The sequence below is a fragment of the Lactuca serriola genome, chromosome 3 (genome assembly GCF_051521515.1).
Source record: "Lactuca serriola cultivar US96UC23 chromosome 3, Lser_US96UC23_V15, whole genome shotgun sequence".
Lineage (NCBI taxonomy): Eukaryota > Viridiplantae > Streptophyta > Magnoliopsida > Asterales > Asteraceae > Lactuca > Lactuca serriola.
In genome coordinates this window covers 35,730,080-35,751,506 of record NC_136410.1, presented here as the reverse complement: position 1 = coordinate 35,751,506, position 21,427 = coordinate 35,730,080, and the positions used below count along the sequence as shown (strand labels likewise).

Here is a 21,427-nt window from a genome sequence, read left to right as displayed (position 1 = left end):
TAGTAATTTTAATTTAATTATAAAATTAAATTAAATTAATGTTAAAAAAAATCAATAAAAAATAATAAATTAATTGTAAAATCAAATTAAAGTAGTTTTAAAATCAAGTTAATGTTAATATTAAAATAAAATAAAATTAGTTAAAAAAATTAAACTAAATTAATATATATATATATATATATATATATATATATATATATATATATATATATATATATATATACTTTTTTAATATTTTATCCATTTCTAATTAGGTTATTAATAGTAACATACTTTTAGTGACTTAATGTTGGTTATTACAACTTTAGCTTAATTAGGTTATTAATAGCAACGTACTTCTAGTAATTTTAATTTAATTATAAAATAAAATAAAATAAATTTTAAAAAAAATCAATAAAAAATAATAAATTAATTGTAAAATCAAATTAAAGTAGTTTTAAAATCAAGTTAATAATAATATTAAAATAAAATAAAATTAGTTTAAAAAATTAAACTAAATTAATATATATATATATATATATATATATATATATATATATATATATATATATATATATATATATATACTCTTTTAATATTTTATCCATTTCTGATTATTTGTTCATGTGTTCCCATGTTGGGATACTTTTTGAATCATCAACTTTATGAATACTCTACTTGATTTTCGTTTCCCGTAGAGTAAACCTTAAATACTAAATTATTTTTCAGTTGCATCATGTCTATTGATAAAAGCTGGACTACTAATCCACATCGTCAATCTCCCAAGTTCCAACTAGGACTCGACTCTTTTGTCGAGAGATCCATGTTACACCTAGATTGTAAAGGTGAAACCAGATGTCCGTGTGAGAAATGTGATAATCGTTACTTCATGGATCCGAAAGCAATGAGACGGCATGTTCGTATATATGGTTTCAGTCAATCATACGACACGTGGATATATCACGGTGAACCTTTAATCCCTCCAGTTGTAGATGTCGTATCACCAAGCAACGAGATAGTTGATGTTATTGACGATGTTATGTGCGATTCGAGAGAAAATGATACAAACCTCGATGAAGGAACCTCGAATACAGGGGGTAGTGGTGTCGATGATGATTTTGAAGAGTTGTTAGAGGCAGTCGAAACCAAGTTATATCCTGGTTGTACGTTTTTATTTCTTGATTTTTTAGAAAAGCTGATGCATATGAAGGTCAATAACAAATGCATTGATAGTTCATTTGATCAACTCCTTGAGTTGTTGCATTCGACATTTCCACCAGACAACAAGGTTCCCCGTTCATATTATTTAGCAAAAAAGAAACTGAAGAAGTTAGGTTTGGGGTACGAGTCAATTTATGTGTGCAAAAACGATTGTTTTCTCTTCTGGAAGGAACACAAGTCATTACAAGTTTGTCCCGTTTGTAAAGAGAGTCAGTGGATTGATAAAAACACCAAGGGTAAGAAAGTGGCTCATAAGGTGTTACGGTACTTTCCAGTGACCCCTAGACTACGTCGTATGTATTGTTCACGGTACACTTCTAAAAATATGATATGGCATAGTACTAGGAGATCAGAAAATGGTGTGATGCGTTATCCCGTTGATGGAGAGTGTTGGCAAAAATTTGATGTAGATTACCCTAACTTCTCGAGCGAACCTCGCAACGTACGTCTAAGGCTGGCAGCTGATGACTTTAATCCATTTGGTAACATGTGTAATCCACATAGTACGTGGCCGGTTGTACTCACCACATACAATTTGCCACAATGGCTTTGTATGAAAGAGTCATCATTCATGTTGGCCTTGTTGATTCCCGGCCCTCAAGCGCCTGGAAAGGACATAGATGTTTTCCTTAGGACGTTAGTGGAAGAGCTTAAGTTTTTATGGCAATCAGGCGTACGTATTAAAGACACAGCAACAAACACATTCTTCACGATGAAAGCTATGTTGTTATGGACAATAAATGACTTTCCAGCTCGTAGTAGTTTATTGGGCTGGAGCGGACAAGGGTATAGAGCATGCCTGACTTGCAATGAAGACACTCCTTCGTACCGTGCAGTAAATAAAGTCGTTTATATCGGTCATCGTCGGTTCTTAGATACTGATGATCCATTAAGGATGAGTTTGAAATTTAACAGGAAACCCGAGACAAGACCCTCTCCAAGACACTTTACTAATGAAGACATACAAGAGCAACTAGGTCGTCTAATACTTCGTAAACCAGGTAAACATCCTAACACTCTCAAAGAAAACATGGATCGGCAAGGATTCGAGTTGAACTGGTCAAAACATAGCATATTTTTTGAGCTCGAGTATTGGTCTTCTCTGCAGCTGAAGCACAACATAGATTTGATGCATGTGGAGAAAAATGTAGGTGAGAGTCTTTTGGGTACTTCTATGATGAATGATAAGAGTAAAGACACATCAAATGCACGTGAGGACTTGAAAAATCTGAATATCTGGCGTAATCAATGGTTGCAAAAAAAAAGGGTAACATGTTCACTAGACCACATGCAAGCTACTCATTCAAGAAACCTGACCGCAAAATCTTTTGTCAATTTATAAGAGATGTTAAATTTCCTGATGGGTTTGGATCTAACATCAGTAAGAAAGTGGTAGATAATGATACTAACATTATTGGGTTGAAATCTCATGACTATCACATTATTATGCAACTTTTGATACCGATTGGAGTTAGAGCGTTATTGGACAAAGAAACTTCTACACCAATTGTAGATCTTTGTATGTTTTTCAAGCAAATTTGCTCCAGAACACTGAAGGTGGAAGATATGAGGAAAGCAAAAGAAGACATTATTAGAATCTTGTGCAAGTTAGAGTTGATTTATCCTCCAGCGTTTTTCGACATTATGATTCATTTAGTTTTGCATTTACCTGATGAAGCGATTGCCAAATGCCCGGTATGTATGAGATGGATGTATCCGTTCGAAAGGTATATGAAAAAACTAAAAAATTATGTCAGAAATAAGGCGAGGCCGGAAGGTTGTATAGCTGAAGGTTATATTGCTGAAGAAGCTTTGACAGGGAGATCACATATTCCCCTGTCGGGAAGCGTGGTAATTGGTTCACACATGAAATTGGGAGGTATTTGTGGAACAATGTCCCTTTCAACGTATCTGGTTGGGAAAATGTTTCCCCCGCCTTAAGGAACGCAGCAGTTGTACATCTAAAGATAACTTGGATACAATTTTAAGTTTAGTTGTGATTGTTATTTAATTAACTAAATTTTTTGTGTTTTGCAGAATAAATTTGATTTGGATAAGGTTAACATGGATCCGGAGCGTGCTCAATTTTTGCGGAGCATTGATTCGAGTCTTGCAAAAGAGGCCGAAAAAGAAAAGCTCATTCTTATTTTAAGGAAATCGAGGGGCCTGCAGATATCCCAACCGCATTAAACAACCCCCCCTAACGGTATGTCACATGAAAATTGGGCGAAGGCAGTCGAACATTTTCAAACGCCAGAATTTTAAGGCGTTCGGCGTCAAACAAAGAATGTAATGCAAAACAAGTAGTTGTAAACAGAGGGGGTCGAGCTCATACAGCAATGCATGTTTCAAAGAAGTAAGTTATGATATATTTAAATATTTATTTAAAGTATAAGTAATCTAAATTTTAATGTTAAATAGGATATCAGTCGAATCGAAGCTTTTCATAAGGCTAATTCCAATCGCCAAGGGGTATTTTATAGTCCTGCACTCGAGCAACAATATGTAAGTGGTTAATTTTGTATTTTTCATATAAGTGTTTATATCGTCAAAGGTATTTAGTAATCGAATTTGTATGATTTTTATTATTTTTAAAAAATACAGAATGCTTTACTCGAGGAGATAAACCAACGAACCCAAGCTACTTCTGAGGCAAGCGGACTAGCACCAACTGATATAAAAGATTGTTTTGAAAGAATATTGGGTGTTGGACGCGGACATATCAGAGGCATTGGGCATAAACCCCCTACCGTTGTGTCCATGTACGATCAAGAACAACCAATGACACAAGAACAACCACAATCACAGGTAATTGTTAGTAAATGCTATAATGGAAAGTAGATGTATGTTTAAGTGTATTTGATATGTTGATATTTTGATATTTTGTAGAATGGTATAATTAATTATAATGTTATTCTGATATGTTGTTAATATATTTTGTTTTCTTTATAGTTGCAAATGTTGCAAACAATACTACAGGACCCGGCCTGTTCTGCAGCATTGGAAGAGTGGTTTCGCTCATTACCGCCACCAAATAATGAAGGAAATAATCATGAGGACGAGTAGTTACTTTAGATTTTATGAAACGTTTTGTAATTTTGAAGAATACTTAATGTGGTATGGATTAATATTTTGGATTGATTGCATAATATGTATTAATATTTCTATAAAAACTTATCAGATTTTTCAAATGCTATATGGATTAATATTTGGATTGATTATAAATTTAATATTAAATAAATAAACTAAAAAAGATAAAAAAATTAAAAGAGTATTAGCGGCGAAAGCTTTTGTGTCGACATGTATGTATTAGCGGCGAAATGTATTAGCAGCGACGCGCAGCATTAGCGACAACACGTAGTATTAGCGGCGACAACAAGCGTATTAGCGACGAAGCAATACCGGCGACGCATTTGCAGCGACAGGTCGCCGCTAAAGGTATTAGCGGCGACACGTCTAACCTTTAGCGGCGACATGTGTCGCCGCTGTTGCCCAATCTTCTTGTAGTGTTGGAGGTTGTTAATTAAGATAAAACCGTCAGCATAATAGATGAACAAAGATATATAACACAAAATTATATTTCACAATTGCTGTAGATGAACAAGGGTTTGGGAGGTAGTTATCCATGCATATATTTATATGTGGATCTCCCCACAAACGTATTTATGTGATGGTCTATTGATAATATTTTATAGAGCTCTAACAGATTGTATAAGAAACTCAGAAACACCATTAACTAATTAACCGAAACTAACATAAGATAGCTTACCCTATCTCATTGAATAGGGAGGCCAGTAAAAGTTGAGGAATTGAACCCATGTGTTAAACAGGGTCTTCATATCCCCTTTTAACTGGCCTTTGAAGAATGATACTCTCGTCTATAAAAGATCAGAAATTCTGAGAGTAGGATCCTCCGTCTCTAGGCACTAGCAATACTCAAAAGGGAGCCCAATAATTGTCAAGATCAGCACACTGATCCATCGTCATGAACCTATTGTTGCCAAGTCCATTTGAGTTGCTACTCATTTCCCCAACATAACCCATGGCTTGTTCATTGCCAAGTCCACCACTATTTATAAGCATTGAGGAGGTAACATCCTCTTGCAGTTGTGGTGGTAGGGATGATGTTGCTGCAGATGGTTGTTGTTGTGCCATGGCCCTCATCTGTGTTGAAGTTGATCCTCTTAGGTTTAGATTCAGGCCGGAAATAGTAAAGCATTCAGCTCCACCTCCGTCGGGATAGTTCATCTGGGTTTGGTGGAGAGGCATATTGTTGCTACCTCTATAAACCCTAGAAAACTCGGCGAGATCAGCATTGCTCATGTAACTTCTTCCTAATCCAACTGGGAACTGATAGCTTGGATCTGTCGACATGATCTGGGGAGGCAGATGAATCCCTGAAGCTGGGCCAATCTCATGGTTGTATGGATTAATCATGCCTCTTGAATGACTAGACGAGGGATATTTCTTGCCACCAGCAGTCTTTTGGAAAACCCGGCATACAACCCACTCATCCTGCATATGCAATTCAGATACTTGAAAACTTATTTTATGAATAAATAAATATATTCGAGATATACATCATGTATGAACGATTTGTAAAGGAGCTTGATATCGGTCTCATCAAAAATAAATGCAACCCTAGATCATATATACCTTGGAAGTTCGAAACGCAGATTTTGCATGAACACGATATTCATGCATGACCCAATTGGTTTTCTCACCACGAGGTGCTCTCCCTCTATAAAATACCAAAGTCTTCTTCATACCAACAAGATCGGATGTATTGCTATTGAAGATCTCCTTGTCCTTTCCAGTCGTCTTCCAATACCCAGTGTTGGTGGCTCTATTTGTTCTCACTCCTGTTGGGTATTTCCTATCTCGTAGGCTGAAGAAATACCACTCTTTCTCTCCCATTTTCGCCTTCCCTGTTTCAAAATTAATCTCACAATGTTAATTGCTTCTCGCTGTATTTGTGTGTCTGGAAAAACCATCAGTTCTTTAATTTGGAGGGTGCACTAGCAACTTTTGTTAATCTAGAAACACTTGGAAATTGGAATGGTGAGATATTGTAAGATGAAGTTCTTAATTTTCTTTGAATTTTTAACAAAATTAATGTATATGCTGTTTGTGTGTGCCACTAGACTATCATGCATAATTAAGTACACAATTCTTATAGTTTGTTGAGAAAAATGATGGTGTGATTAACCATGGCTATAAGGAATGACTTTCATACAAAACATTACCTTTTATTGTAATCTTCTATGAGAATCATATTTTTCCTGCCAATTCTTATTAGTTTAATATGCAACTTATGGTCATTTTGCTCTCTTTAAAATATGATTCGAATGATTCTCATCATGGTTATTCGTAATCCCACTGAACGTAACACAATAAAATAAATAATATTATACGATAAATTAATCCCAATAATATTATCGATATGATAATATCAACAATAAACTGTTTTATTATTAATCTTGTACACCATCCGTGTTCCCTTTTTCTATTTCATTTGATTTTCGTTCTAATATGATGATGATTGGCTCACACACTACAAGAAATAAGGTAATTAACAGGTGTTAGACATTTATCATATCCCTAGGTAAAAATAGTTCACTTTTTGCCACTTTTGCTCTACGATGGTACTTGTTGATGCTAACGGTGATAGAAAACAAAAGCAAAATAAGAATAAGAACAAAAACAAAATTAAACGAAAACCAATCTATTGACAAATCAAAGATATATATGAACAATATATCACTTGGATAAATAATAACGCCAGTAACTAATTGCTATTTAATTAGTCATGCAAAAAATGTACACCTAAAGAATATAAAACCCTAAGATTTAGGATTTTTTTTTTGACACAAGAAGTATATTAAAACGTAATTATAAGATTTTTTTTGACATTTCGGTACCGGGACAGATACACCAATCATTCCGATTAAGTAAAGCACCTTTTCTAGATCTAATTTTGAGCCATGTACGTAAAAGCCATAATCTTCACTTCACTAGCTAAATCTGCACTATATCCGATTCAAGTTCCAAATTACCTATTTTAGTTATATATTTACATGCATAGACAACATATTATTGAGGCTAGCCCAGTTGGGGAGTTATTAACAAGGAGATTTGGGTTGTCTCCCAAACATATACTTATAACCCGGCCGCTGTTCAAATAAAAAACAAAATAGATCATTGTAGAGAGGGAGAGAGCACATACCTGGAAGATCCCAAGGCTCACATTTATTAAGATCAACATCAGTAATTGCCCTTCCAGTAAAACTTGAATCGGATATCTTGTTTACAAGATAAGAAGTGATGAGTTCTTCATCAGTAGGATGAAACCTAAATCCTGGAGGAAGTTTGTCAGCCTCCTTGTTTACTTCTCCTTCCATATTTACTACCTTTCTTAAAATATTATCTAAAACTAATTATCTACCCTTACTCTCATACAGTGGGTCTAACTATACCATGATTTTGATCAAAAGGGCTAGCTGAAAAGAAAAGGGAGTGTACAGTGTTAATTAACTCATGAGAGATAAGGTTTGGTGTGGAGTTTGGAAGTTTTCTTGCCTACAATTTTAGAATGTAAAACTTGTAACTTACAACTATAAGAAGAAAGAAGGTAGAGAAGGAGGGCGGTTCTATGAAGCTCTCACCTACTCTTGTTCTTAAGATATACTCTTCTCCGAAAAGTCGTATAAAACCCTAGTCGTCGACAACCCTAATTTTTAAACAGTTTGAAGTTATTTCAGCGTAAATAAATAAAAATAATTAAGTATATATATCTGGTTTCCCTTTTCAATTCATAAATCTGAGTTTTAAATCGCAATAAAATTTTAAGTGGTGGTTGATAACTTGTTGCAGTAAATATATAAAATGATATTTTGCACTCTCCATGCATGTGTAGGAAAACCTGTAAGAAAATAATCATTTATATATAATTCAAAACATTGCATGAATACTAAGGATTATTCCTTTGGGTTAATTTCTTATTTCGTTGTTATGTAACATAAGATCCCCTCTTAAATAATCAAGAAAAGATTAGTGTAGTGGCCTGATCGCTTGTTTTGATATAATTAATTTCCCTCCTAGAAGGTCAAGAGCTTCTTTACTACGTTTTCTTCTTAATTATGAGATAAAGGGAAAGGTTATTAAAATGCATGACATGTTCAAAACTCTATGTTTAAAATTCCGAGTATATATATGCTATAAATTTAGTATATCCAATGAATTATTATAGATGTGTCAACAGCAAATTAATAACAGAAATTGTTTTCAAGACTTTTGTTGATAATTGCAAAACATTTACAGCTAGTTAGTTATCTCCTCTCTTTTTGTTATAGTATTACAGCTTTGAAGGCACATATAGCTTAGTTACACATATTATTTAGTTAAATAAAAAAGGGTCTTAAAAAATGCATTTTTAACAATTTGTTAGTCTATTATATGATTAATTTGCAGGAAATCTTATAGAGTAATTTTCACATTTTTAATTTTTTTTACTTCTGATTGAGGTAATTTACTTTTTTAACAATTTGTAATTAATAAATGTACTAAATTTGAGGCTTCCAGGTACATTATAAATCCCGAGTGATCTTGACTGTCGTGATCTGTTTTTGTAATGGTGAAAATGATCGAATAGCTAGCTAAATAGAAAATTAAGTACAGCAATAATAAAGCTTGTTTAAATCCTGTTACGTACAGTATCTCGAGGCATGTATAAATGTATAATTGAATACTCTTGCAAAACATTGGAAGCAGCACAATGAAATTATTTTTGTTGATGATCAAATTATTTGTATACAAGACCAATGTTGTTCACCCTCAATGAAATTATTTGTATAATTCCATGCTGATGATCAAATTATTTGTATACAAGCACTATGAAATGTTGGTGATTTGATATCATCAATATTATTTAAGTGTAATAAGATTAAATTCATTGGCGGATCTACATTAGATCCCGGGATGCCCCTCAAAAAAATTTCAGTAGTATAAATTTTTCCGAAAAATTTCGTTTATGTTGCGGTCCTTAATATAAATATGTTTTGCGAAAAAATAACAAAAGTTTTAGTTGGTTTAGTTGGTTATGACAATAGGGTGTTTTTCTGGAGGTTAGAAGTTCTAATCTTGACCTTAACATAGGTGTATTTTTTTGTTTATCGGTTTCTATCCTATATCCCTTCAACTTCTTTCTTATTTCTTATAATTCTAAAATTGTCCCACATCGGCCATAACATGAAACATAGCGCATATACATCTGTTATAAAAGCAACACAAACTTTTCAATTCTCAACAAGTTAAACATTCAAATGGGTTTGGGTTTAAACCCGAAACCAAGTTTGGAAAACTGAAAAACCAAGAAACTGAATCCATTGGTTTGGGATACCCCTTTATTTTGATCATGGCAGCCCTCTAGGAGCAGGGTCCAAGGGGCAGAGATGGCTAGGTGGTGGTGATGGTGGAACCAAGAGCGGCTCAACCAAGTTGGGGCTCTAAGCAAACAAAAAAATAGGGGCCCTTCAAGTAAGTAAACAATTTCGAACTTGAGATCCTTAATTTTATAAACCAGCACTTTTACTGTTTGAATCCTAAGTCGAGTAGGACTTGGAGACCAATCTAGGTTTTAGGAAATCATCAACAAGTCGGTTTCTAGTTTCCTAATTGTGATCTAATTCTATAACTCGGTAGTTTTAGGAGTATATATGTATAGATATCGAGACATGATATTATGCAAAAAAATATAATTGGTTTTTGAGTTATTTTTCCAATTAATCAAAGAGGTGTTTGATTAAACTGTTTTTGCAATTTTGTTTTACAAACTTGAATTGGTATCAGAGCCAAGGAACCGAAGTCTGTGAGAACGAGTTTGTTACCAGGTCAACATGTCGGATGGAGAAGATGGTGCACAGCCTCCTCCGTCGAGAGTGAAGGAGGTTGGGACAACCACAGTCACATGTCCTATGCTCACATCAACGAATTACACCGTGTGGGCAATGCGTATGAAAGTTGTCTTACGTATCCACAAAGTCTGGACTGTGATTGATCCAGGAACCGAAGTTAATGAAGAGAAGGATTGTCTCGTTGTGGGTCTACTGTACCAAGCCCTACCAGAAAACTTGATAATGCAAATTGGCGATGTTGAATCTTCAAAGGCTATGTGGGAATCGATCAAGGCTCACTATGTAGGAGCTGATAGGGTGAAAGAGGCCCGATTGCAAATCCTAAACGCCGAATTCGATTGGCTAAAGATGATGGAGACGGAAACCATCAACGAGTATGCTGGAAAGCTGTCCGGTATAGCCTCGAAATCAGCAGCTTTAGGAGAGGTTGTTGATGAATCGAAATTAGTGAAGAAGTTCCTTAAAACCTTGCCTCGTTCGAAGTTTATACACATCGTCGCCTCTTTGGAACAGGTGCTCGATCTGAAATCAGTCGGATTCGAAGATGTAGTCGGTCGATTAAAGGCATACGAAGAAAGAATAAGGGAAGAAGATATCAGCGAGGCAGATCAGTCGAAGGTGCTATTTGTGAAATCGACGTCTGAAGTAGGAGGCTCGTCGGCAGGTGGGGGTAACTCATCGGGAACGAAGGTGCGACATCCCCAATTTTCACGGTCAAAAAAGACTGATTTTGTTTATGCTTTATAAAAATCAGAGTACTTCATTTCATAAAAATGTTGCAGAATTTGTTCCCAGAAAAACACGATAAATACGTTATCAAAACAATTTCTAAGAAACGTATTTTATTCATTTTAAAATGTTTGGGATGTCATCGTCAATACAAAAACATAAGCATAAACGGAACTTATATTTATTTACACTAGTGATCTACATCTCTTTAATCTCTCGGTGTAATGTGACTTCGTATCAACACATGTGATGTAAATAAACTGAGTGGGTCAGGTTGGAAAACCTGGTGAGTACATAGAGTTTTCAACCCACAATAATATAATTATTATGTTTAAACAATCAAACAATCAACCCAATTACCCATCCCCATTATCTTCTTTACTTTTAAGGATTTAACCTAAGAGTCATCTATCATGCATTCGTTTATTCCGAAGTCCCTTACTTCCAGGGTTATAGGACTGGCACTAAATCCATAGCTGCCAATGCGCGTTCGTAAAGCACTAATTCCATAGTTGCTATAGTTTACTCATTGGGTACTAAATCCATAGCTACCAGTGTTTATCTAATATGTACTAAGTCCATAGCTACCAATTCCTAACAGGTACTAAGTCCATAGCTACTGGTGTTTGTCCAATAGGCACTAAGTTCATAGTTGCCGATGTTTATTAGGCACTAAATCCATAGTTGCCAATGTTTACTCACATTATCTTTTATCTCCCATCATTCATCTACCCATCTCATACCCAACATACTTGTATATAAAATACATATACAGTTTAAATCCTTTAAAACATGTATAAAACGTTCATCCAGCATAGACAACAAGTATTCAGATAATATGCACACATAGCACGTAGTTTATATAAAATACTTCATATCTATGTGTAACATGAAAGGGACTATGCACTCACCTGAAAGGTGATGACTCAACACTCGGACAGCGCTTCGATACTCTCAAAACAATTTTCCTTCGATAAAACCTAGTACCAATACCACTAGGGTTTAGTCTAACGATAACCGCGACAAATTAATTGTCTGACTATTATTATTATTATTATATAAATGTTAAATAACACTCAATATAACTCATAATAATAGCTCAAATAATTATTTTAAGGACCTAATAACATTCCTATAATTATTTGGAAGCTATATTAAAAATTGCGTAAGCGTAGCTCACTTACAACGAATTTTATCGAAAACCAGAACTTTATTTGGAGCAGCGTTTCGAAACCAAAAGACACTTTTTCTCGGGACTCTGGGAGCCTCAGGGCTTCCCTCGGGAGCTAGGGATTTTATCTAGGGTTTTGGGGGCTCAAAATAGGCTAGAGAAAGAAAGAAATCTAGAGAGAGAAAGGAAATGTTGTGAAAAACTCGGAAATCTTTGCAGCCTTTTATAGGCGCTCAGCAGCTTGGACTATGTTGCGCGTTCAGCAGCTACGTTGGGCGTAGTTCGGATATGGTTGCCAGCTCGCACCAGCTGGCTCGCACTTCGGACTCGGATGGATAAGAACCAAGGTACGCTGGGCATACCGAACTCGTACGCGGGGCATAAAGCGAAGGGCGATGTGTCAAGATCCGAAGCGAGGCTTCCTTCGGCGATGGACAGTTCAGAACGCGCCATGTCATCGATCCTTCATTAGGTCTCGCAATTTCATGCTTAAACTTTAAAAATTCATAACTTTCGCGTACGAGCTCCGTTTTAGGCGTTCTTTATATTCACGCGAAGGTGGGAACGTACTCTACAACTTTCATTTAGACTCCGCCGGCTAATTTTGATTCGATTTTAAATTTTATATGATTAACAGGCCAGGACAGGATTGGTTCGTTAAATCCTCATACCTTCTTCATCCGACGTTCGTTTTCGCCCATCTTTTTCTCGTTACGCTACTCTTAACGAGATCTTCGATTCTCGTTTAGGTCGTGTCGGCTAAAAATCACTCGATCTAATATTCAAATTTCGGGTTGTACACTACTAATCCGAAACTTCGAAAAATCATAACTTCTTCATACGAAGTCAGATTTGGGCGTTCTTGTTATCGATGTTCTTAGCTTAACGTACTCTACGACTTTTGTTTATATCGCTAAGGCTAAAACTCGCTCTATCGTAAATTCACTATTTACGCTTCCCGATGTCGTGCCAGTTCCGTCGCGAAACTTCGACGGGTCATAACTTCTTCGTTATAACTCGGATTTCGGCGTTCTTTATATGTATGGAAAACTTGTGACATATACTAAAACTTGGTTCAAATTATTTATTCTAAATAATCTTTTGTCGAAAAGTCGTTTTCGACCCCTATTGCCTCTAATTTGACTAGCCCGGAACTGCGGGCGTTACAGAAGGGAAAGTGGAAAGGATCAAATGGGTCATCCAGGTTAAGTCAAGCTAATGGGCCACATGGGTTGAACAAAACCAAGTCAGCCCAAGAACAAAAACCCAATAACAATTCTGATTTAATTCAACCTGATTCCAACAATTGCAAAAAATGTAATTGTTGTTGTGTAACAGCCCGAAAACCAGGTACCCTTCTATTTAGCCCCTTCATCTTTGTTATGTTATCATTTTAGGGTTGCATGTTAGGCGAGTACGCTGGGCGTACAAGGAGTACGTTGCGCGTACTCGTGCGCTTCATTTGGACGCGTTCACCCTCAGGTACGCTGGGCATACCCAAGGTTACGCAGGGCGTAACCGGTCCAGACCTAAAAACCCTAATTCATTTGGAGGGCTATAAAAGGAATGTGTGGCTCGAATTCTTAGCCACCATCCCTCAGAAAGAAACCCTAAAAAGAGTGTGCATCCGTTCTTAGGCCATTTGTGAGTATTCTAAGCTTGGTGGTGCCATTTCAAGGTAACAAAGGAGAAGAGGAGCTCATTGGGAAGGCTAGAAGTGGTACTCAAGTGTAGATCTGAGCTTTGCAAAGGTTGAGGCTTCATTATAAGGTAAAAAGCTCGGATCTTGTCCTATAGTTCTTGTAATATGCTTCATGTACCATTTTCTAGGGTTTTAGTCCCAAAGGTGGAGACTTTTGAGCAAATGGTCTCCATAAGCTTAGATCCTTCGTATTTCTGGTCTATTTGAGTTGTAGACTCATAAAAATGTAATCTTGTTCGTGAATATTGCACCATGCATGAGATCTAGGTCCTTGAGTTGGATTAGAGTGATGTTATGAAGTGTTGGAGCCTTTACAGCCATGCCAAGGCTTAAAGGTCTCGACTTTATGGGTATAGATGCATAAGCAGAGCCGGATCTAGAAGTTGGAGTAATGGCTTAACCGATTAAGACCAGAAATGGTGTATGTTAGAATCTGATGATTACGCTGGGCGTAACTTCCAGTACGTGCAGCGTACTGGGTGGAGACCCCGATCCATGGTTGGCGATGTACGCCCCGCGTACTCATAAGATTGACTTTTGTTGACTTTTAGGGTTTTGGTCAACATGAAGACTTTGGGTCAAGGAAGGGTAAAATGGTCTTTTACCCTCTGAGGAATGACGATAAGGGGTAAAGTTTTGTTGTGAAAGTATTTGATTATTAAAATGATATTTTTATGATTAGGCGAGGTAGAGTCGTCGTTGGATTTTGGGAGATAACGAGTACGCGAGATCTTAGACTTTCCACGAGGTGAGTCTTCTCACTATACGTCACGTTGAGTGGTATTCTGAGTTGACCAGAGGGTCTTATGTGCTATGTATGAGATTATGTGTTATATTTGAGATTACATGCTATGTGTTATTTGTATGTTGTATGACTATATAGACCGGACCGGAGGGTCCAACGATTCAGACTGGGCCAGAGGGCCCAATGAGCTATGACTGGATCGGAGGGTCCGACGAGCTGCGGGGCTGGAGGGTCCCGCTGAGACATCTTGACCAGAGGGTCGGGTTAGCCTCGAGTGGCGTATTTGTGGTATGTGGTATTTTAGGGAACTCACTAAGCATTATGCTTACAGTTGTTGTGTTTGATGTCTCAGGTACCAGCGAGGACCGTGGGAAGGCGCCGGCTTGACTCGTACACACTCACACCGATGGAGTTCACTTTTGAGAGATCTTGGGAATTTGTTTTGAAAACACTATTGTTTCGGATTTGAAATTATGATATGATATACATTTTGTGGTTTTAAAAATTAAAAATTTAATTGGAAAAATTACGTTGTTACAAGTTGGTATCAGAGCCTTGGTTTGAGGGATTCGGATGCACCTTCGGGTGTATTTGAACTCAAACCGAGGATTTGAGAAATTTTACAACCAAAAATGCAAATTTTCTAAAAAGAAAAAGAAGTTTTGGAAACGAGCAGAGTGGATGGTGTGTACGGTCAGCCAGCGCCCGAACGGTGAATCCTCAAAATACCCTTACATTATATGTTATGAATTATGAGATATTATTTTATGCATGATAGAGAGGCTAGGTATTCCTATAAGGACTAGAGTGGCCTGATTTGTGATGCCTTAGCCTAGGAGATTACTGCTGCTATGAGATACTTTGAAAGTGAGTAGGTAGCAGTGAGGAGCTCATGATAGGTCTACTGAGGGTAGCCAATGCATAGCGAGAGTAGAGTATTCACGACTTGGGATCCTAGGAGGAGGACTTGGATTGTATATTGATTCGATGTGGACAATAGTTTTGGGCCCGTACTATTGAAAACACCGGATTGGTGCGCAGTCCAAGTAAGAATCCTTGGGGTACCAGGAGTGAGGATGTTTGAGTTATCGAGTGTGAGTATACTCGAGAGTATCCCTGATATTTCTTATATTGTATTTCAGAGGTTGATCATGGTCGGGACACGCCATACCCCCGAGAGTAGTGGGGTGAGTGATGAGGAGATCCGTCGGATCATCCATGAGGAGGTGGCTACTGCCATCAGAGCCGAGATTCCAAAGATGTTTGGGTCTATTAAGACCACACTTATCGAGACGTTTGACGAGCGTTATGCTGCCTTGACTGATGCTGCTGTTGCTGCAGCCACAGCAGCTGTTGCTGCTGCGAGACCCCAGGGTGGTGATTCGTTGCTGTACTGAGAGTTCAGCAACACGAAACCACCAGAGTTCGATGGTACACAGGATCCAATCGCCGCTATGAGGTGGATCTCAAACATGGAGGGGTGTTTCTATACGTGTTCATGTCCGGATCACTTGAGGGTGCGGTTCGCACTCAACCAGCTTTGCTTGGGGGCGAAGGACTGGTGGAAGTTTGTGACCGTGAGCTATTCGACAACTGAGCTGACTGCAGTGACCTGGGAGAGGTTTACTGCGATGTTTCGTGACGAGTATGTTCCCCAGGTGCAGAGGGAACGCTTAGCTCAGGAGTTTCTGACCCTCAAGCAGGGGACAGAAGCGGTGACAGTGATTACGAGGCTGTTTCATGAGCGGGCGCTGTTTTGCCCGGAACTGGTGTCCACTGAGCAGGCTCGCATGAGCCGTTATCTGAGTATTTTGAGGAGGGACATCCGCGAGTTCGTGGCGAACTCGACTTACCAGATATTTGCCGAGCTCCAGGCAAATGCCAGGAAGAGGGAGATTGAGCTTGAGACACAGACGAGGGAGGAGACTGAGTTGCAGAGGGGTGATCAACGACCGACGCAGTCGCAGCCGGCCGCCAAGCGGGCAAAGCCCGCTGATTCGAGGACGGGTAGTTCGAGGGGCCGCACTTGTGGGAAGTGAGGCAAGAGCCATGATGGGCCGTGTAAGACTGGGGTATGCTACAAATGCGGGAAGGAAGGACATTTTGCGAGGGATTGTCCTAAGGGGTTCTCGGTTTGCTTCCATTGCAACCAGACCGGCCATCGAAAGACCGAGTGCCCCCAACTTCATAGGTCACTGCAGGGATCTGCACCTGCGGTTCGAGCTACTAAGACCCGGCCAGTGAAGGCGGAATCACCGAAGGCTAGGGGGAGAGCCTTCCAGCTGACTGCAGAGGAGGTCCGCGCAGCACCTGACGTCGTGGCGGGTATGTAATCTTTATCTATTTTATATTGAGTTTATGTTATTGTAATTGCTATACGTTATGCGTAGGTACTTTTCTTGTAAGTTCTGTACCTGCATTAGTTTTATTCGACTCGGGTGCGAGTCGGTCTTTCATATCTATGACTTTTAGTCAGCACATTAGTATTCCGAGAGAGGCATTGAGTCGACCTCTGCGGGTTTCCATAGCAGATGAGTGTGAGGTATGTGCTACCGAGGTGATACGTGGATGCATGCTGAAGATCTTCGGGGTGGAGTTCCTGATTGATTTGATTTCGATTGCTATGGGGGATGTTTGTGTCATAGTAGGCAAGGATTGGTTGAGCCGTTTCGGGGCTGTCATAGATTGCGAGCGTCAATTGGTGACGATTCGAGATCCTAGTAGGGGAGCGCTGACGGTTTATGGTGAGGGGACTCGTGGTGGTTCGGTTTTCTGTTCGGCCGCTAGAGCGAGGCGGAGTTTGCAGCAGGGCTGCAAGGGGTTCGTAGCCTATGTGTCGGATGTACGAGAGGCTGCTGGGAGGCCAAGTTCAGTGGATGAGGTGCAGATAGTGCGTGAGTTTCCGGACGTGTTTCCTGAGGAGTTGTCGGGTGTGCCTCTCGAGAGGCAGGTGGAGTTTTGTATCGATTTGATTCCCGGGGCTGCACCTATCGCTAAGGCGCCATGTCGTCTAGCACCGCCAAAGATGCAGCAGTTATCCTCACAGCTGCAAGAGTTGTTGGGGAAAGGGTTCATCCGTCCCAGTAGCTCTCCCTGGGGAGCGCCGATCCTTTTTGTCAAGAAAAAGGATGGTTCACACCGGATGTGCATTGATTACCGAGAGTTGAACAAGTTGACGGTCAAGAACCGTTATCCGTTACCGAGGATCGACGATTTATTCGATCAGTTGCAGGGGGCGTCTTGGTTCTCCAAGATTGACTTGAGGTCGGGATATCACCATATGAGAGTTCGGGATGAGGATATCCAGAAGACGGCGTTTAGGACTCGTTACGGGCATTACGAGTTCGTGGTGATGCCATTCGGGCTCACCAATGCACCAGCGGCGTTCATGGATCTCATGAGCAGGGTGTGTAGGCCGATGTTGGATCGTTAGGTAATTGTATTCATTGATGACATCCTGGTGTATTCGAGGACCAGAGAGCAGCATGCGGAACATTTGAGGGAGCTCCTCGGAATTCTGAGATCGGAGAGGCTCTTTGCCAAATCCTCCAAGTGCGATTTCTGGTTACGGGAGCTCCAGTTCTTAGGGCATCTCGTTAACCAGAATGGGATATTGGTTGACCCAGCCAAGATTGAGGCTGTGATGAGTTGGGAGGTGCCAAGGTCACCTACGGAGATCAGAAGCTTCTTAGGGCTAGCAGGCTACTATCGGAGATTTATCAGAGATTTCTCCAAGATCGTCGTGCCACTTACCAAGTTGACCCGGAAGGGTGTTACTTTCTCATGGGGTCCAGATCAGCAGACCTCGTTTGAGACCCTTCGTCAGAGATTGTGCGAAGCTCCCGTGCTCGCACTACCGGAAGGGATGGTGAATTTCGTGGTGTATTGTGATGCATCGATATTGGGGATGGGAGTGGTGTTGATGCAAAGAGGGCATGTGATCGCGTATGTATCGAGGCAGTTGAAGCCTCATGAGACGAGATATCCCACCCACGATCTGGAGTTGGGGGCTGTAGTGTTTGCCCTCAAGATCTGGCGTCACTATCTGTATGGGGTTCGGTATACGATATACACTGACCACAAGAGCTTAAAGTACTTGATGGATCAGCCAAACCTGAACATGCGCCAGAGGGGATAATTGGATGTGGTGAAGGATTATGATTGTGAGATCTTGTACCACCCTGGCAAGGCTAATGTCGTAGCCGACGCTTTGAGCCGTAGGTCGGAAAGCGCCCCGATCCGAGGCATTTGTATGAGGTTGACGGTGATGACTCCGGTATTGGACACCATCCGAGGGGCCCAGGCTGAGGCTGCGAGACTAGAGAACCAAAAGCGGGATCGGGTTGTTGGGCAGGTGTCGGAGTTCGTTACCGATAGTCTGGGACTTGTGACGTTTCAGGGTCGGATTTGGGTACCGTTTGTGGGCGGGACGCATACCATTTTGATGGAGGAGGCACATCGATCGAAGTTCTCGATCCATCCCGGGGCTACCAAGATGTATTTGGACCTAAAGAAGGAGTATCGGTGGCCCTGTATGAAGAGGGATGTTGCTTGGTTCATCGAGAGGTGCCTAACTTGTCGCCAAGTTAAGGCCGAGCACCAGCGTCCGCATGGTAAGCTGCAACCGTTGGAGATTCCCGAGTGGAAGTGGGAACAGATTACCATGGATTTTATCACCAAATTGCCAAGGACTGCGAGAGGAGTCGATGCAATTTGGGTGATTGTGGACAGGTTGACGAAGAGCGCTCATTTTCTTGCTATCAGTGAGAGCTCTTCTACTGAGAGGTTAGCAGAGTTGTATGTGAGGGAGGTGGTATCGCGGCATGGGGTTCCGATGTCGATTGTTTCAGATCGAGACGTGCGATTTACTTCCAAATTTTGGAAGAAGTTTCACGAGGAGTTAGGTACGAGGTTGCATTTCAGTACCGCATACCACCCGCAGACGAACGGACAGAGCGAGCGGACGATTCAGACGCTTGAGGATATGCTCCGAGCATGTGTTTTGGATTTTTGGAGGGAGTTGGGACACCTATTTACCCTTAGCAGAGTTTTCGTACAACAACAGCCATCATTCGAGTATTGGTATGCCACCTTTTGAGCTGTTGTATGGGAGGAGGTGTCGCACCCCCATCTGCTAGGGAGAGGTGGGGCAACGGGTAATGGGTAGCACAAAGATTGTACTCCAGACAACCGAGCAAATTCAGCAGGTCAGTCAGAGATTGTTGATCGCGCAGAGTCGCCAGAAGAGTTATGCGGACAGGCGTCGGTCCGAGCTCGAGTTTCAGGTTGGTGACCTTGTACTCCTGAAGGTCTCTTCTTGGAAAGGAGTGATACGATTCAGGAAGAGGGGCAAATTGGGACCCCGATACATTGGACCCTTCAGGGTAATTGCTAGGGTAGGCAGGGTAGCCTACCGGTTGGATCTACCTGCTGAGTTGGGACAGATCCACGACACCTTTCATGTCTCTTAGTTGAGGAAATGCATTGCCGACGAGTCGACAGTGGTGCCTTTAGATGATATTCAGGTGGATACAGGCCTGAACTATGTGGAGAGACCAGTGGCGATCAGGGATCGAAGGGTTAAGGTTCTGAGGAATAAGGAAGTACCATTGGTACAAGTGCAGTGGCAACATCGGAAGGGGTCCGAGCTGACATGGGAGCCCGAGGCTGAGATGCGGGATCAGTATCCGGAGTTGTTTTCGATTTGAGACTTCGGGGACGAAGTCTGGTTCTAGTAGGGGAGAATTGTAACAGCCCGAAAACCAGGTACCCTTCTATTTAGCCCCTTCATCTTTGTTATGTTATCATTTTAGGGTTGCATGTTAGGCGAGTACGCTGGGCGTACAAGGAGTACGTTGCGCGTACTCGTGCGCTTCATTTGGACGCGTTCACCCTCAGGTACGCTGGGCGTACCCAAGGTTACGCGGGGCGTAACCGGTCCAGACCTAAAAACCCTAATTCATTTGGAGGGCTATAAAAGGAATGTGTGGCTCGACTTCTCAGCCACCATCCCTCAGAAAGAAACCCTAAAGAGAGTGTGCATCCGTTCTTAGGCCATTTGTGAGTATTCTAAGCATGGTGGTGCCATTTCAAGGTAGCAAAGGAGAAGATGAGCTCATTGGGAAGGCTAGAAGTGGTACTCAAGTGTAGATCTGAGCTTTGCAAAGGTTGAGGCTTCATTATAAGGTAAAAAGCTCGGATCTTGTCCTATAGTTCTTGTAATATGCTTCATGTACCATTTTCTAGGGTTTTAGTCCCAAAGGTGGAGACTTTTGAGCAAATGGTCTTCATAAGCTTAGATCCTTCGTATTTCTGGTCTATTTGAGTTGTAGACTCAAAAAAATGTAATCTTGGTCGTGAATATTGCACCATGCATGAGATCTAGGTCCTTGAGTTGGATTAGAGTGATGTTATGAAGTGTTGGAGCCTTTACAGCCATGCCAAGGCTTAAAGGTCTCGACTTTATGGGTATAGACGCATAAGCAGAGCCGGATCTAGAAGTTGGAGTAATGGCTTAACCGATTAAGACCAGAAATGGTGTATGTTAGAACCTGATGATTACGCTGGGCATAACTTCCAGTACGCGCAGCATACTGGGTGGAGACCCCGATCCATGGTTGGCGATGTACGCCCCGCGTACATCAAGTTGTACGCCCCGCGTACTCATAAGGTTGACTTTTGTTGACTTTTAGGGTTTTGGTCAACATGAAGACTTTGGGTCAAGGAAGGGTAAAATGGTCTTTTACCCTCTGAGGAATGATGATAAGTGGTAAATTTTTGTTGTGAAAGTCTTTGATTATTAGAATGATATTTTGTGATTAGGCGAGGTAGAGTCATCGTTGGATTTTGGGAGATAGCGAGTACGCGAGATCTTAGACTTTCCACGAGGTGAGTCTTCTCACTATACATTACCTTGAGTGGCATTCTGAGTTGACCAGAGGGTCTTATGTGCTATGTATGAGATTATG

The 21,427-nt window shown here is 40.3% G+C and overlaps 3 protein-coding genes across 3 annotated transcripts; 2 read left to right on the top strand and 1 right to left on the bottom strand.

Moving 5' to 3' along the window:
• The first annotated feature begins 715 nt into the window (after nucleotides 1-715).
• Nucleotides 716-2,542, top strand: LOC145095139 (uncharacterized). The gene has a single exon (XM_079033069.1). It carries the CDS (start codon nucleotides 716-718, stop codon nucleotides 2,540-2,542), a length of 1,827 nt encoding a protein of 608 aa, XP_078889195.1.
• Nucleotides 2,543-4,764: 2,222 nt separating this feature from the next.
• NAC038 (NAC domain containing protein 38) lies at nucleotides 4,765-7,823 on the bottom strand. The gene is made up of 3 exons (XM_079029707.1): nucleotides 7,427-7,823; nucleotides 5,857-6,128; nucleotides 4,765-5,715 (listed from the first exon to the last, which is right to left on the bottom strand). Exons 1-3 carry the CDS (start codon nucleotides 7,599-7,601, stop codon nucleotides 5,137-5,139), a joined length of 1,026 nt encoding a protein of 341 aa, XP_078885833.1. The 5' UTR covers nucleotides 7,602-7,823; the 3' UTR covers nucleotides 4,765-5,136.
• Nucleotides 7,824-10,094: 2,271 nt separating this feature from the next.
• On the top strand, nucleotides 10,095-14,431 carry LOC145095137 (uncharacterized). Its single transcript, XM_079033068.1, has 2 exons — nucleotides 10,095-10,782; nucleotides 14,397-14,431. The coding sequence occupies exons 1-2, from the start codon at nucleotides 10,095-10,097 to the stop codon at nucleotides 14,429-14,431; spliced, it is 723 nt and encodes a 240-aa protein (XP_078889194.1).
• Nucleotides 14,432-21,427: the final 6,996 nt, after the last annotated feature.

Coding starts and splice junctions, on each gene's coding strand:
- LOC145095139 (XM_079033069.1), top strand. CDS start 716: ATGTCTATTGATAAAAGCTGGACTACTAATCCACATCGTCAATCTCCC.
- NAC038 (XM_079029707.1), bottom strand. CDS start 7,601: ATGGAAGGAGAAGTAAACAAGGAGGCTGACAAACTTCCTCCAGGATTT. Junction 6,129..7,426: donor TGAGCCTTGGGATCTTCCAG/GTATGTGCTCTC, acceptor ATTTTGAAACAG/GGAAGGCGAAAATGGGAGAG. Junction 5,716..5,856: donor CTGCGTTTCGAACTTCCAAG/GTATATATGATC, acceptor TTGCATATGCAG/GATGAGTGGGTTGTATGCCG.
- LOC145095137 (XM_079033068.1), top strand. CDS start 10,095: ATGTCGGATGGAGAAGATGGTGCACAGCCTCCTCCGTCGAGAGTGAAG. Junction 10,783..14,396: donor AGGCTCGTCGGCAGGTGGGG/GTAACTCATCGG, acceptor TTTTATGATTAG/GCGAGGTAGAGTCGTCGTTG.